This window comes from Falco rusticolus, chromosome 11 (genome assembly GCF_015220075.1).
Source record: "Falco rusticolus isolate bFalRus1 chromosome 11, bFalRus1.pri, whole genome shotgun sequence".
NCBI lineage: Eukaryota > Metazoa > Chordata > Aves > Falconiformes > Falconidae > Falco > Falco rusticolus.
This window is the reverse complement of record NC_051197.1, coordinates 18,999,186-19,016,553: the sequence shown is the minus strand read 5'-3', so window position 1 is coordinate 19,016,553 and position 17,368 is coordinate 18,999,186. Positions and strand designations below refer to the sequence as shown.

General features: G+C 39.2%; 2 protein-coding genes across 11 annotated transcripts in view; one reads left to right on the top strand and one right to left on the bottom strand.

The window, feature by feature from the left end:
• The window catches only part of RPAP2 (RNA polymerase II associated protein 2), a 63,156-nt gene extending 55,308 nt beyond the window's left edge, over positions 1–7,848 (bottom strand). For 6 of the 7 annotated variants that reach the window (XR_005106813.1, XR_005106812.1, XR_005106815.1 and 3 more), the window contains exons 1-7: positions 7,753–7,847; positions 6,833–6,878; positions 5,724–5,838; positions 5,016–5,114; positions 3,911–3,976; positions 2,588–2,676; positions 280–315 (exon numbers count right to left, since the gene is read on the bottom strand). Coding sequence is in view for 1 of the 7 variants with exons in the window: in XM_037404660.1 (XP_037260557.1) it covers positions 280–315; positions 2,588–2,676; positions 3,911–3,976; positions 5,016–5,114; positions 5,724–5,838; positions 6,833–6,878; positions 7,753–7,810 (509 nt within the window). In the remaining 6 variants the exon portion in view is untranslated. Of the gene's footprint in view, positions 1–279; positions 316–2,587; positions 2,677–3,910; positions 3,977–5,015; positions 5,115–5,723; positions 5,839–6,832; positions 6,879–7,752 lie in introns of all 7 variants that reach the window. The other variant, XR_005106817.1, reaches the window with a different exon arrangement.
• Positions 7,849–7,906: 58 nt separating this feature from the next.
• Positions 7,907–17,368, top strand: part of GLMN (glomulin, FKBP associated protein) — a 23,758-nt gene continuing 14,296 nt past the window's right edge. The window contains exons 1-7 of one of the 4 annotated variants that reach the window (XM_037404664.1): positions 7,907–7,996; positions 9,547–9,618; positions 10,105–10,230; positions 11,683–11,802; positions 12,590–12,698; positions 13,936–14,182; positions 14,707–14,806. In XM_037404664.1, the coding sequence (XP_037260561.1) occupies positions 9,553–9,618; positions 10,105–10,230; positions 11,683–11,802; positions 12,590–12,698; positions 13,936–14,182; positions 14,707–14,806 (768 nt within the window). In that variant the 5' untranslated portion in view covers positions 7,907–7,996; positions 9,547–9,552. The other 3 variants (XM_037404663.1, XM_037404662.1, XM_037404661.1) reach the window with 3 other exon arrangements.

Below are 17,368 nucleotides of genomic sequence, written 5' to 3'. Positions count from 1 at the left end.
TAAAGAATAGCTGTTATAAAATATGCAATGTACAAACAGTGTATTTGTTTCAGATTTCAACAGGCTCAAATTAAGATATATGGGCCAACAGCAGCTGTACACTAAATCGTGCAGATCAAATATTCTGGTTTAGGATCACAAAGGAAAAAAACCTTTGAGTAGGTTCTAATAAGGTTTTTTCTGTAACACAGGAAATCAAAGATTCTCCTTTCACCTGATATGATACTAATATTTCTAACTGTAAGTGCATATAACAAAAAAAATTATTGTTCGGTGTACCTCTGTCCCTCCTTCAGCAGCTCTATGTCTGGTGGTCTGCAAAAAGATGACACAGAATCAAGATTTTCCTGCTCAATCAATGCTCTTGAAATACACGTTAATACATACAATACATAGTTGATGCTGGAAGGGACACCTGGGGATCTTCTAGTCCAACACCCTCTGTTCAAAGCAGGGTTAGCAAGAACAGGTTTATACATACATGTTGACAGAACAGGAATCATCTGCCTGCAGAATGATGCTGTTACACTGAACAACATTTAACAGAATCAGCAAGTCACACAAATGTTAGTCAGAAAGGACCTCTGGAAGTCCCTAGTCTGACCTTCCTGCTTGTAATGCAATTGTCATTAGCACTAGTTTAGGTCAGCCACAAATTCATTAAGTTTAAATCTTGAAAACCTCCAAAAATGGAGATTTCAAAACATTGCTGACTATCCTGTTTCATTCAGCCATAACCTCAGTGCAATTTTTCCCCCGCAATGTCCAACTGGAACCATCCATGTGATACTTTATGGCCACCATACCTTATTAAGTTTTCTGCTGTCAAGCAAGAATAGTTTGGCTCTGTAATCTTTGTAACGTTTTTTCAAATACTTGTAGGCTGCTTTCAGATCAGTCTTTGGTCTCCTCTTCAACCAAGTAAACATACCAAGACCCTCATAGCTCATAAAGTTCCTATTGCAGTAACAAACCTGGACCATTTATATGAAAATGCTCCGTATTAATGCAAAAAATATGAATATTCAGGATATCTTTACTTTTTTAAAAATACTACTTTGTTAAAAATTAGGGTATCAAGTTATACTGCTTTAAGAAAACTGAGTTCAAAAGGTTTCCAGAAACTCTGAGAAATATTACTAAGTAAGTGCTGATAGGTGTCTTTCCAAAGCTCTATTTTCAGTTAATCTGCTTCAATTCAGCTACGAGGCATCACCACAATGCTATTCATTTTATCCAGCACTAAATGCTGAAATCCTCACCCACCTGTCCTATGAATGAAAGAAAACCTTTTAGGCGTGCAGTGAATGCAAGTCAATACACTAACACCTCTCAGACAGTACATAAACCCCCCCCCCAGATTTAAAAAGATGAAAGCTGCACCTTTCATATGAATGAACTGAGTTTGGAAACTAAGGGGGATAATATACAATGAATAACATTATTAACACCATATAACTCTTCTTCAGTTTTACTTGGAGGTTGTAGTGGTTTTTGTCAAAAGAATTTCAGATGTATATACGATTATCAGTGTGTGCATATGTACGTGACTGTGCAAACAGATACACCTAACCATGGACTATGGGGTTTTGTTTGTTTTTTGAAAATACTGCCTCCTCCCCACAACACAGCATAAATAATAAACTATGTCAAGTGTATCAGAACTACAGACTTTTGACGTTAAGAATAAAGGGAAATTTTAGAAATACTTTAAAGATGACAAAACAATAGCACAGAAATACTGGTAAACTTACTTAAACATTTTATGAAGAGACGTTTTACCAGCTAAGAATCCCTCAGATCAGATCTGGCTGCTCTAAATCTCTTCTCTCACTCATCAGGTATTTTGTACGACTGATCTGAACTGTGAAAATGAGCTCACGCATATAATTTCAGCTAGTTTCTTTTGCTGAAAACCAGGAGACCATGAAAAGTAGCATCTTGGAGAACGAAAGCTGAATAAATTCAGCTGAATGTTCTCCAGGCAAGTATTTTTTGTTAAACAGTGACACCCATTGGCTCTATTAATTATTTGCAAGCCCATGTTTCCTAAGGTAGGAACATGGGCTGCATCACAGTGTTCCAGAATGTGTATTGCAGTAACAACAGGAAATGGGTAATCTGAAATTTAGACAGGATAAAGAACCTCTTCATGTTACAGCCTGCTTTCAGGTCAAGCACTCACAGCCTAACCTTGAGCAATGCCAACTGCTGTGCTCAAATTAGAAAATCTCTTGTAACAGAGTAAGAGGAATATATCCTGTACTTTATATGGTTTGTAAAAATCCAATCCTAATAAGTACATTTTAAAGTTAATACAAGTTGACTTATTTATGATCAGTCTGCCCTCTAAATTGATATGGTCATGCCCACTAAGTATGAGTAGTACTGTCGTGTCAATTATTGTGATCAATAGGGCAACAATACTTTTAAAACAAACACCATGCTAAGCTAACATGTTAACATGAGTTACCTCTGCTTCAGCTGAATCATTTTGATGCACTGCAGCTAATTAATTAGCATTGCAGCTCGCACAGAGAAAATAATACTCTCAAAAGGAGCAACAAATGTATTAGATTATACTTACTTTTCTTCTTCTCTCATCCATACCGGACTTTTGGAAATTTGAGCTTCAAAATATTTAGATGCTCTATAGCAGAAGTTGCTGCAAAAGCACTGTGAACAAGAGAGAAAGCAAGAAAATATGACTAAAGACAACTTTAACACTCAAAGAAAGGTACAAAAGTCATTGTTCTTTATGCCTGTAAAATTAAGTACTAATTCACATTTCTTTTTAAGCCCATGACCAGGTTTTTAATTCATCTGAGAAACCAAACCTGTTAAATAGGTCATCCCACTCCCCACAAGCCACTTTAGTTTCTTTTTTCCCCACTTCTATGCTTTTTGGGCTTTTATTACATACTGAGAAGCAAGCCACTGTTGGATTCTATATAACATAATAATAATTTGAAAAAAAAAAACCCATGAAACTGTTCAAAGAGCAATCCCTAACCCAACAAGATGGTCACATAGTTTAAAAGACATGCAATAAAATGCAGGTGTTTAATAATGAAAATTTTGGATAGCAAAAGAACTTGCATGTTTTGCAGTACACAGAACAAAACCTAAGATTTTACAGCATCTTTGAAAAACTAACTTGCACACTTGCATTAGGGAACAAGACAAAACATCCTACTTCTTGGAGTCTTGCCTGGTAGCTTGAGAAAGCAGTTCTCAGAATTTTGTGTATCCCAGACTTGAAACCAAAGGCAAGGAATGTATACTAGCAACACTGAAGAAATTTGTTCCAAAACTAGAAACATTCATCCTACAATTTAGCATCAACTGTAGATGATTGCATATCCTGTGAGCAGGCAAGCAAGACTTTTACGCAGCCACACACATGAATATGCTTCAAGAAAGAAAGACTTTGTGAAGAGATTTGAGAAGTCCTCAAAGAAGAACCCTAGAGGCAGACACACGAAGGAATACATAATATGTGGAATACATAATATGTAACTTGTATTACACCAGGGCAAACTTCAGTTAAAGAAAAGGATGTGCACTTTGACCCTACTAAAGCTCACTGCTATACTGGAACAAAACAGACAACACTCCTTCACAAATGTCTTTAACAGATCAGCTGTACCACATTCAAATGCTACCCAAGTAAAACTTTCCATATTATGTTTAAAAATCACAAAAGAAAATAGGTAGGGTTTTGTCTTTCTGAAGAAAGCATCTAGAAACTGAAATGAATGAAAACCTTTATATTCTAACAGTTTGTAAAAATTTCCTAAGAATCAAACATATTGGCTCTGAATCAAGCCACTATATGAATGCTGCTACAAAATGTATTTCTGGTTGAGTCAGTATTAGATACATTTTAGAAACAGACTTGTTACCATACCTTTCTTTCAGTGATATCATAAACTCTGTTCGTTTTTGTTGAAATTCTGTACTTCTGTTTTGGCACCTAAAACAATATGCTTTCGTCAGCATGACTGTCACTTCCATCATGACTTTAGAGAAAATTAATTCTTAATTAATGTATTTTAGTATGTGTACTATGCTCTGTTTTAGCCAAATTGCATACTACACAACCATCTTTTCTCTCAATTCTTTTGACATTGTACCTTCTCAGATTTAAGAATGGCAATTTAATCTTTAATCACTTACGTTTCACACTCAATAGAACACAACTTTGGATCAACAAGAAAGTCAGTGCTAAACATAAAACAACAGAGCTGACATGGCAGAAATTTTACTTATGTATAAATATTGGGCTGTTACACACAGGTCCTTCTTTAATCCATATCTACTTATATGCACGTGACACTATACTGTCAGAGAGCCCACCACTACTCAGACAAACCTAGAGAGGAAATTACATAAAATATAATACAGTTTCAAAGTGAACTTCTGTGGGGACATATGAAGTCCAAATCAGTAAAACTTTTTGTACTCGAGTACTTTTTTTTCCACATAATCAGGTGTATCACAACTGGTATTACATCACAGGTTATGTAACTGAACTGTGAGTTCTGCTTACGCTCTGACATACCATACCTAAGTAAGTGTGACTATGATTTTGACACAGGCAATGTATATTTTTAGGGCAGATGTATATGCATTCACATAGTAATATCCCTGCATTACGTTATTTTTTCACGTCAATCCTTCTTACAGAGATATGCCATTACACTGAAGAAGGAACAAGATTAGAAAGTTTCTGTATGCACAAAGGAAGGCCATGAAGCCATACTTCGTTCATCTTTATTACTGTCAAAGTAGATGCTAACTGATTCTGTCATACAGTAATGCTGTCAACTGATCAAAGTTTACCTTTTATTGCAGAAGGATTACACTGAAACGGAATTATATGATGCCTGGCCCATTACTTGACAGTATTTTGATCTATGTTTAATATTTTAAGTGTAAAATTATAAAGCAAATGCAAGGCAATAAACATTGTGAAAAGATTCTTATAAGAGCATTAATAAAAAGCTACTTACATTTTCCAGTTTATTTTGACATAGAGGATATCCACATAGCTTGATGATAGACCGTTCATCAACAATGTCTTTATAGTGAGATGGAGTAATGAATTTTCCCTAAAATTACAAGAAAATAGTTCAACAACCAATACCGGAAAATCTGTCATTTTTTGTACTAAAAATATCTCACAAGAAAATAAATGTTTAAGATAAAAGGGTAAACCGGGAAAGAAGACAGACATACGCACTTCTTTTTACATATACAAAAGCTTTGTAATTTTGCCTCTAGTGTGGCACCTATTTTCATAATTTTCCTCTAATTACATGTTTTGTAAGCCTATTTACCAGGCTATTTACAGGACTAATTGTCATACCATTCCAGCAAAACCATGCTGCCAGATAAACTGTGGTGCATTAGAGAGACTTCATCTAAATTCACAGATGACATGATATAGACCTAAATTTTTATACTTCATCAATCAGTCCAGAACCACAGAGACATAAACAAAGGCTGTGGTAATAAAGTAAGGATTCATAAATGTATAGTCCTGCAAAACTAGGGCATGTTTTCACAGCAGAATCCTTGAAAATAACGCAATCATCATCAGAGCTGACGAGAGAGGGAATAAATGGTTTGTCTCCTTTAAACTGCAGCAAATTGCTCCGAGTATTTAAAAAAAAATTGAACACTAACATATAAAACAGTATAAAACTTGAAACACTTACAGAATTCAGAAGAAACTCTTCAGTAATATTCTCTTCCAGGAGTTGTTCAACAATATACAATGCTTTTTTCTCAGATTCAATCTTCTTTCTCATAGCAGCTGCCAGAGCTGCCTTCCTGTAACAGCATAGACACTGAATGACACAGAATGCAGATTTCCATAAACAATTCTCCAATAATACCTTTATTTCTTTTTCTGAAATGTAGTAGCTTACATTTTTCTGCATTGCACCGTGCTGGCCAAATCAGGCAACAAGTAATTGGACTAGTAATTCTGTAATAACCAAATTATTGGCTATTGCTTATTACAGCTAGTTGCCAACTTTGGTTTGCATTATTTCCACTCCAGTCAGGAAAAGTATTGACTTTTATTGCATTGCAATACTTCTACACAAGGTTATGCAACTCCACTTGCAAGAGCGGGAAACCCAGAAGCGGCTGGACAAAGGGCCTGCGACAAACAATTTACGGATTGTTGCCAGGAGAATGGGAGCTGGGTGAGACACGAAGAGCCTGAAGAAAAGGACTGGGACAAGATGAGTGTGAGGGTACAAAGGAAGCAATAAACCAAACACATCCCACTACAGTAGTTTTCCTGAGTCTTGCCACTTATTCTATGGTCAGCAAACACCCAAAGAGCAACCATCCAGATGTCTCCGATCTCCATTTAGCAGTGCTTCCCACAGGTTGTCAATGCACAGTCATTCTGCTGTCTTAACCAACCGAGATCTATGCTATACACCTGGAAGTCTGGCTCTACTACAGAATCAAATGAATATTCAGGTAATCATCCATGGCAGAAAGTGTTTTTTCCTCTCAAGTTTGGTTTTTCAAGCGAATAAAGAAAAATGGCAGGTATGCAAAGAAGTTAAGATGGCAAAAAGCAAGCACTACAGCTAAGGAAATACAACTATGGAGGTTAGATTTGTAAACTGTCCGCGTACTAAACAATGCACATATGTGCACGCTGTTAGAAGTTACATAGCATCACGCCGGACAAGTCTGTATGATGTTGCTAGGGAAGGCAAAAAACCACACAAGGCAGAGAATGTGATTTCAACGTGAGGCCAAACAACAGGAATGCCACATATTGTTACGTCAGAAATTGTACCTTTGAGCAGCATCTTCATTCTTCAGAGCAGCTGAAAGTTTATTCCCTAAAAATAAAAATATACAAATGCAGAAATATAGACATTAGTGTACTTTCTTCCTTCAATAGGGCAAAATATTGGAACCTGAAAAATATGAAAACCACTAAACTGTAAGCATAATCAAGAGATCTGCTTAGAAACTTGCTTTTGGTGGCAGAGCGCAACTTCAGTAAGCTAGTCAACATTCAGCAGCTAGTCAGACACACGTTTTGTAAGTGTGAGGACAGACAGGCCCAGCTCCCTCCATGTCCTCCTCCACCATGCTCTGTACGGTCAGAAAGCTAAAGGAAAAGTAACTCCGGCAACAATTCTGCGCCGCGCCGCACTCACCCTGGCTTTGCACCGGCTTCACCCCCGCACCCAGCGCGGGCACACGCTGCCCCTTCCCTCAGCTCCACCGCTGGGGCCTGCCCCGGCCAGGGCCCAGCCCGCCGCCGCCACCCCCGCCGCCACCGCCACCGCCGCCCCCGCGGGCTGCCCCAGCGCTCCTACCGCCCACCGACGGGGGGGGCCGGGCAGCTGGCCCCTGCAGACAAGGGCAACAGGGAGGGAAAGTAACGGACCCTGAGGCTGCCGGCGCTGCAGAAACCAGGGGCGCAGCCGCCGCCGGCTTGAGGGGACAGTGGGGGCACTCGCTGCCCGGGCCCCGCCTGGGCAGACCCACCGCCGGCAGCCGCCGCTCGCCAGCCCCGACTACGCAGCCAGCCCGGCCGCGGCCCACCGAGATCGCGGCTGCGTGCCCGCGCCGCCGACCGCGGCCGTCCCGCCGCTCCCCCCCCCCGGTACCGCGAGTTGGGCGAGTCCGCCGCGCCGGCCTACGGGCACAGGGAGAGCCCAACGCGCCGGGCGGGAGGGCCGGCACGCACAGGCTGAAGCCTACCTGCGTGCCGCCGGCCGAGCCTCCCCTGCGCGCCGTCCGGCGGCTTCCTGCCCGCCATGCCGGCGGCTGCCCGCTCCCGCCCTCTGACCTCTCACCCGGGAGGCGGAGCCAGAGCCGCCGCCGCCGGCGGGACGTGGCCCGGGCTAGGAGCGGGGGGCGGCGGCGGCGCGGCCCTGTGGCGCGGTGGGGCGCAGCCGAGCGGCGCTGGAGGGGCTGCAGCGCGGCTCCGCCGGCCGCTGCTGAGGTGAGGGGGGCGGCCGTGGGGTGTCGTAACGCAGCCGAGTGGTCGAGGCGCGCGTTGGCGGCACTTGTGTGCCGGCCTGGTCGTATCCTGCCGAGCGAAGGGGCTGAGGTGCGGTTCGTGAGAGGGGCGGGAGCTCGGTGACTGTTAGTAGTAGAAAGTTTCTTACGGTTCAGGTGCTGTCTGCTTGCCGCTGAAGCGTCTGAAAAGATTTATTTAGAAACCAGGTTAAGTATCAAGGCCTGAGACCGTCTGTGAGCTTGGCTGGTAAATCCCTGGATCAGCACGGTGAGCGCTCAGGGCTTGTTGCAGGGCTGTAAGTACATCGTAAAGTCAATGCCTGCTGCAAATGCAAGAATATTAGAATTCAGTAGTATATTTAAATTGTTCTGGAAGGATTGCTAACGTCCTGTAAAATAAAGAGCTCAAATAGCACAACGTGTGGTAATAAGGTATGTGATAATCAAATTAAAAGGACAGGTCAGATGTGCTGAGAGGTTGCAGGGACATGAAAATGTTAAAATAGGCCGTTGAGAGCAGAAGGTGATTTGTTTGTGCTTTGAATAATAAAATTCTCACATAGATTTTTTTTTTAAACTTTTGCGAGTTACCTGTTTTTTGTAAACATCCAGGTAGCCTAGTTATCTGGGTGTGTGATGTAGCTGAGATCTAATGTAAGAGGAAATTACACTGAGATGTCTAAGTATGGAACTTGGGTGTTGTGATGAACAGTTAGCTAATTATCCATTTGTAGAGGTAACTGACGCTCATTGTGGCCATATAACTAGATTTAGGTACATGGTTATAAAGATTGTGACTGCTGCTCTGAAATATCACATGGGATAACCAAGCTTGATTTCATTTGTAATTCGTGGTCCTGACTATGTAAAACTTTTTATGTACTTAACATTAGTCAAATGTTTAACTTAATTGTGTTTAGCAGCAAAGTTGTAAAATGATATTATCTAGAGGTAAAAGGCCACTGAAGTAGCCCAGCCTAGACACTAGAAAGAAATAAATAATACTGCCAGTGTGGTTGTGACTGGACTGTTGGTATAAACTGGTGTGGTGGTTGGGTCAGCTGTGCACATCCCAGGTGTCAGGTTAAGAGTGTTCTGGTCTTGGCTGAGCAGGACCTCCTCCGCTGGGAATAGTCGCAGAAAATTTATATCATGGGCATCTGCACTTGGTATGCAGTGAGCCCACACTTGCTCTGTATTAGCTGCGGTTTTCAATGTATGTGCCTATGTATAACCTGAGGCCTCCTGACTTCTTAAGATCAACCTGATACTACTTGAAAAATTGCTTCCCTGTACATAGAATACAGGGGTTTTTTTCTGCCAGTAATACCATTTTCTACAAATATGGGAAATAGACTAATACAGTGTACACCTTAAAAATGCATTCTTCCTGTTTTTTTTTTATCATGTACTCTTCATAATATCTGTCTGTTTAGGTTGTTCTCATTCCTTTACGGACATTTTTTTTTTGATAATGTGATTACTTTTCAGTCTCTGTTTTTACTTAATACTGCACTCTTTAATTTATAATAGTTTTCAATGCCAGAAGAACAAAGTCAAACTATAATGGCAGTCGATGAACTTCAAGCCATAATACAAAGATGTGTAAGTAGTTTTGGTTTTTTTCCATAGAAGTCATGAGTGTAGACAGTGTGCATTTTGCTTCATATATTATAATTAAAAGTAAAATGATGCCAAGACACCAGACAGTTGTTAGCAGAACTTCTCATTGGACCGCTTGTTTCACTGACCTGTCTGTGGTGCGTATCTCAAGATGCTTGATAACTTCTGCTTCTTGGAGAAGTAGATGTTCTTGTACTTAAAAGTGCCTGTCTGAAGGAACAAAACCTTAGCAGGTTATTTTAGAAAATAGTTCTTTCAAACAACGTATTGTAGTTAGAAGGTGCTATTCAAATACTGCTTTGTTTTCTGTGTTAGCTCTTGGTAGCTTTTTTAATATGTGAAAGAGCTATATAAAAAAAGATGAGCTACAGTGATGCTACATTTAATTTTGAAATGAAAGCTTGGATTTTCTTATTTTTTATTTGCCTTTTGTAACTATGGAGTTAAACAGGCATATTTTCTTTCTAGCAAATTCTGGAAGAAATTGATTTCAAAGGAGAAGATTTTAATCTGTTTCAAGTAGCAGGTCAGAAATGTTTAGAAGATGGGTACGCAGCTCAGTTATTAGAAATAATTCAAAATGAAAAAAATAAGGTGAGTTTAAGTTTGCACTACACAGGTTGTTCACTGACACCATTAAATAGATAAAACTGCTTATTAACAAGGGAAAGCTACTTCACTGTGGAGCAAGGCTGTACATAAGGATAGTTATTAAGTTGCTCTGTGTTAAGTGCACATTCTTGTGTAACTTAGGTAGGTCACAGAAACCAAGTCATGGTAATCTTAACAAAATCATTAATAACTGTTTTCCAGTGAGTTAAGCAAAAGGAAAAGAGAGGACAAAAGCATAATTAAGAGAAGGTGACAATGTCCCTCTTTAACAGAATGGGATTTCAGATGGTGTGCTGGGTCTGACTGGCATGGAGCTGATTTTCTTCGTGGCTGCCTGTATGGTGCTGCGGTTTAGATTTGTGACCAAAACAGTGTTGATGACACGCCAGTGTTTCAGCTATTGCTGATCAGTGCTTGTACAGTGTTAAGGCCTTCTCTGTTTCTCGCTCTGCTCCCTCAGTAAGCAGGGAAGTTGGGAGGGGACACAGCTGGAATAGCTGACCTGAACTGATGAAAGAGATATTCCATACCATAAAACATCATGCTTAGCAATAAAAACACATGGGCATGGGGACCTATTCGAAAGTAGCTGTTGCTTGGAGATGGCTGGGTGGGAGTTGATTTGCATTATTCCCTCCTCTTCCACCCCTCTGCTCTCCTTTGTCCTTCACTTACTGAATTGTCCTTACCTCAATCCATGAATCATTCTCTGTTCTGCTCTTCTGATCCTCTCCCCCACCCCACTGGGAGAGGAGAACAAGCAAGTAATTGGTGGGTGCTGCTGTCTTATCCACCACAGTGGATGTAATAATGTTAGTTACTTGCTATTATATCTGCCACAGATGGATATTATAATGTTGGCCAGAAGTGTAGGAGCCAACTAAGCTGATACTGATGTAAGAGATGCTAATGTCTGTGGGCATTTAGGGGAGCTGGGAGAATATACTAAATTATACACAGATAAATAGGAAGTTCAGAAAGAAAGTGAAGGATGGAATGTTTTGGCAATGTTACATGGGATTCACAGTCTGGTTTTGAATTTTTTGAGTTTGGAGTAACAACTGAAGATCTCGATCCCCTCAAGTTAAAAATAATTTGTCTAAGCATTCTTTCTTTCAGCAAAACTCCCCTACTTGGTCCTGTTTTAAGTGTATTGTCATATAAATTCTTAGAAATATATATTGAAATGTTAGAGTTAATACACTGATGAAAACTATACAAAATATGCTACTGTTTATAGGTATGGTAGAGAATACAATGTATGTCAAATATAGAACTTCATGGTAATAGTTGTTAAAATTTCAGTGACATTATTATGGTGTTGGTTACAAGCAGGACATTGATATGTTGTCTTTTTTGACCTTCATATATACAATCTCTGTGGATTTTGAAGATGTCCAGTTTTGGTTTATTCTCTGAAAATCTGGGTTTTAGGTTATCATCAAGAATATGGGTTGGAATCTCATCTCTCCTCTTGTTAGATGTATTTTCATGTATAAACAGGAAGATGATAAGCGAGAACACTGCCTGAAGATACTAGATCAGTTGGCACAGGTATGTTTTTTAAATACATGGTTATAATACAATAATTGTAGGGAGGGGAGAGGTCCTAATTTTCCCCCTGATTTCCAAAGAAAACAAGGCATGACTGCTTCTGGGTTTTTCTGTCCATTTCCTGTAACTTTTAAATGCACAGACCAGTTTCATCTGAAGCAGACGTAGGCTTAGTGTTCTCAGAGGTAATTAACCTATTACAAATCTTGTGAAAATAGTAATTGGGCAAAACAGAGACATAGCATTACCCAGAAGAAAAAGGCAGAGAGAACTGATGATGTTTTTGAGAGCCAGCTGCTGTAATCAGAGCAGCCACAGCAATAACATCTCTTGGCTACTGCAGATACAGTATGATTACCTGATAATTCTGATGGAGTAGTAGGGGAAAAAAGTTTTAATCTGTAGAAAACTAGTTCCCTTTCATTCATGTATTTAAAAGCAAACTCTATAGCTTGAGTTAATTTCACACTGAAGTTTTTCTTTTCTCTCTACATCTAAGGATTAGTTTGCTAAGGTACTCTGAGGCTTTTTATAGACCACAGAAATCTGGTTTAGTGTCACTATTTGTTATTGTATGTTTTCAGCTTATATGAAAATGTATACACTACAGAAGACATTACTTGTAGGGAAGTACTTACTGTTTCATATTTGTTTTCTTAAAGATTATCTAGGATGTTCAGACCTGCTTTCCTGACATTCAAGAACTTCTGTATTGTAGCTTGCTTGTGATGAATTTGTAGCTTATGACCGTGGTTATTAAAAAATATACATTGTTTCTCTTTTGCAGCTATGCAATCCGAAGGAGCTTTTTTTGGGTTTACTTGAGCAGATTGAACAGACATCTGGAGAACAAGTGTGCCAGACTGTCATGTTACTGCTTCAGCCTTTGCAGACAGGTAATATATAGCTTTTAATGTGATCTCTAAATTAAACTATTTTCTCATTTATTTATCAATTTTGTTTAGCCTTTGCTGGGATAGTTTCAGGATATGTCTGTCCTGACAGGCTTTACAATCTGTTATATTCTGCAAAATAACATGGGGTATAACTTTCATACTTATATTGGCCTGTTAGAGAAAGATTTTAGATAGGATTCATAGCATCAGTTGAAATAGCAATATTCAGCTATTTTTCATCATTTACAATAATATTGTCCTGTGACATTTATATTTAAAGGTGTAAACCATTCACACTGTTAACAGAAACAGAGAATTACATGGATTTGTGAAAATATTCATTATTTAACTTATAAAATATACTTTCATATTTTCATAGTGTAAAAGCTTTTATTGCAGATTGAAGCAGGTTGAAATATTTGATTGGTGAGAGGGAAGCATTCTTCTGGCTTACATGTAAAAACTAAAAATGTTGGGTTTGGACACCCATTAAGTAGGTAACAAGTAGTAGTTTCTGTTTTGGTATGGGAGATGAAATAAAGTGTTGTGTTTCAAGTTTAAGTCTGATTATAGCAATCACTGAGATTTGATATTGAATTATGTTTTAATTTAACAAGTGAAGCATTTTGGTAGTTAGAAGCATGTGGGTTTTTTGGATAGTGAATCTGCAGTTAGCCTGCACCGAGTGCAGCTTAAGTGGAGAGCCACTTGGGCTGCTTCCTCAGTTTGGGAACCCCTCTGTTGATTTTGCCATGGAATATAGAACAGTCCTGAGCTGCTTCAAGCAGAGTCAAATATCAGCAGAAAGGTTGGGCTGTTGTCTCTGGTTTTGCCAAGCACAGGAGTCAAACAATAAATGAGTTTTCCAGGTCAGGTAAACGAGTATTATTTCACTCAGGCTATTTCTAGAAAGATGTATTTATTTTTTTCAGTGCTCATCATGGTGCTACAGAGAAAGGAAGAATGTGTTGAAATGCATGACTGCTTTAATATCTGTCTTTCTCAAATATAAGGTCATCTTAACTACAGCATATTAAACTAGTTGATGTTTAGTTTTGCTGGATTTGCTCATGTGATTTCAGGTATCAGTCCCTCTCCTTCCCTGAAACTAAAGGCTTTCTTACATATTCATACTGTTTTTCTTCACCTTTTCATCTACTTAGTAATAACTGAACATCTCAATAGTCTCTCTCTTTTTTTATTTTCTGGTGACTTTTTTTCCTCCTTCTTTCCCCAGTGCTTTTGAAACTTCAGAACAAGAAGGCCTACTCAGTGGGTTTATCTTTGGCCATGATTATGAATCAGCTTACTCCCTTACCTGTACCTTACACAAAACAACAAATACAAGAAGATAAACTTGGTCTCTGTCAATGTTGTAATGCAGTGGTGCACTTTGCAAAACCTTTCGTGAATGAAGTTGTTAAAAACATGGAAGAGTCATCGGAATACAATGACATGGAGCTGAAAGAAGAATTATTAAAATTGTGAGCATTTTATGTCTGTGTAATGTATTCCTATAACTTAACAAAATGAACAGTAGGCATTTATTACGTAGGCAGTAAATAAATCATCTTACTAGTGTTTTATAATGCTGCCAACTTATATTAACTAATGTGATATTTTGAAAAAGGAAAAAAACCCTAAATATGCTTTACATATTTATGAAGTAAGAGAAGAAAGGTAAAAATAATGTTGTTGTGGGTTTTTTTTTTGTTTTTTTAGTACAGGGAAATGTTGAACAAATATTAATCTGTGCTGTGAAGCTGATTTGGTATTCCTCTGCTTCTCGCATTTACAACAGTGAGGATAACCAAATTCTGGAAGTGAAGTCTAAAGAATGCTTTTACAGCAGATGTTGGGGTTTTGGTTTTGGGTTTTTTATATCCTTGGAATATCATGAATGGTAGCACCTAATATGAGTATAGACTTCATTCTTGGTTATCAATGACACTATTATAGTCTGTATTTGTGACTGTATTGGTGATTTAGTTTCACCTCTTTATTTCAGCTGTATGAAAAGCCTGAAATACCCATTATTGACAGCTCAGCTTGAACAACTTGAAGGCATTGAAGAACACCCCTTGCGGCATTTTGCAACTGAAATTATAGTAAGCGCGGTCAAAATTAATTACAGTGTTTGCAAAACCAGTGGTCTAGTTCAGAATTACCTATAATTAGTTCTAGAGCTCATTTTGCTTCCGTTATTGGTTAGTGGGATGACTTACTGGGCTTACTTGTAAGATAATGCAGGTAGATAAAGGTCTGAAACAGTTTCAGGTCCCATCTCTGGATATTACAAATCTTGCAGACACAGTGTTGCTCCTTTGATAAACCACTTGGGACTGTTCTCTGAACCAGCAGCTGCTACTTGGCTGTAACTACTTCTTTTTCTTCATGTTATATGAATTTATTAGAATATTTGAAGGATAGGCTTTGCTGCAGTGTTAATGTCAAGGTAAAATCCACGTTACCTTTAATCCAGATGTTGCACAGAGACAAATCTCTAATATGCTTAGTGCAGTACCAGCTGATTATTAAAGAATATAAATTGATGCTTGACTGTTGCTGCTGCTGTAGCTGGAAGTTCATTGGGAACATGTCCATTCTCTGCTACCAATGCAGTTACTCTGGTTTTGAATGTTTTACATCACAGCTATGTTTTATTAAAGCAAGATTCTTGTGGGTATAGATAATTTTATTTAAATTTGCAGCAAAATCAAGTCTTACAAGGAGATAGTCAGGTACGGTCCAAGCATATGTTGGAACACAGAATGTGTATGTTTTCAGTAATAGGACTAGATGTGATTAATAAAGTTAGGGCAAGTGGAGCTGTGCTTTGTTCATGTTTTGAATGTGGTAAAGAGTCTGTCGTCTCCTGCACGTAGTCAAATGTAGTGGCATGACCCCAGCTGGCAGTTAAACCCCAGCCTAGTCACTCACTTAGGCCCCCTCCCAGCAGAATGAGGAAGAGAATCTGAAAAGGGAAAAACAAGAAAAACATCGTGGGCTGAGAAAAAGGCAATTGAAAAAGTGAAGGACAAAAAAACCCAAGTGATGCAATAGCAGTCACTCACCACCTCCTGTCAGCAGATTGATGCCCAGCCAGTCTCTGAACAGCAGTTAATCTGAAAAATACCAGCTCTGCCTGTGTTGTCCCCCCTCCATTTGTTGCTGAACATGATGTTATATGGTATGGAATATCTCTTTCCTCAGTCTGGGTCAGCTGTCCCAGCTGTGTCCCCTCCCAGCTTCTCACCTACCTTCTGCCTGCTTGCTGAGGGGCGGAGTAAGAAGCAGAAGGTCTTGATGCTGTGCAAGCACTGTTCAGCAATAGCTGAAACACTTGGGTGTTGTCAACATTTTCGATCACAAATCTAAAACACAGTGCCATACAGACAGCTGTGAAGAAACTCCATGCCAGCCAGACCCAGTACACCAAATGTAAAATATTTGTAAATACCGATTATCTCTAATTTTCAAATGCGTGCTTACACAGTTATTTTTGTTGGGCTGATAAAGTCAAGGAACCTTCTTGATAACCATTATTTTTTGGGTTATTTCTTAACAGTTTGTTCAGAAGCATGCTGGTAGTTCTTGTAATGAGATGTAAGAGTGGAAAATATTCTCAGTACTAAATGGAGTCTTCCCTCAGGATGGCCAATGCGCCACTAGTTGGGTAACGCTGAACACACAGTAACAGTTCATTTGTATGTAGATTGCAGCTATTTGACTTCAACTCTTACAAAACAAGCTGACCTTTTTAGAAGTGTAGGAGAACTGAGCATTAAATGATTATTAAATGATTCTTAATATTTTTACTGTTAACAAAAATACAGTTCTGGTTTTGATAACTGGCTATTACAATGCTTTTCTGCAAGTTGTTTTCTTAACTACAGATACACTTTTTTCTCCTGTTAATGTCAACTGTATGAAAGAATAGAGTCAAGTTTGAGCTTTGGAATTTGTTCTACCTTGTTATCCCTGGTTAGAGGAGAAAAATTCACAAGTCAAATACAGAAATACAGAAGTCAAAGAATATATGGAGCTATGTGAGAGGGAAATGGAGGTTACAGAGAAGGTAGAGGAGCGGGTGAAGCTGGCTGAGGGACTAAGGAAATCCAGCTATCAGAGAAACATGGCTGAAATGGCTGGGAACTGTGAACTAAAAGACAGCTTTTTATATGATATAGTGGAGGAATTAGTCCTAGAAGAACAGAGAGACTGGGCCTGGCTGTCATTTTGGGGTAGGGAATGGCACATGAAAATGGTGTTTCAAAAGGAAGACTGGGAGCCAGCTGGGATGCGGAAAGCACACATAAATATATGTGCAAATGTGCGTGGATGCAGAGGAAGTCTGGAAGTTGCCATGCAATACAACTGTTTCTTCTCAAATTTGTGTTTAAAAACTAAGCATTTTTGCACACAAAATTCTGTATCCAAATGTTAAGACTGCAAAGTGAAGCACATTAAGCAGTTAGCAAAACTTTTGGTTGTTTTTCAACAATAATTAGGTTTTCTATCAGGATCACATCCATTTTTTTCCATAGCATGTGTCAGCATAGGATGGAACTGCTGTGTGGATCAGCCAGGGACTGTGCAATGAAAGAGAATTTTTTCTTTGAGACCTTTACTTCATCTAGTGTAGGACTTTCAGGGTGTGCAGTGAAGGA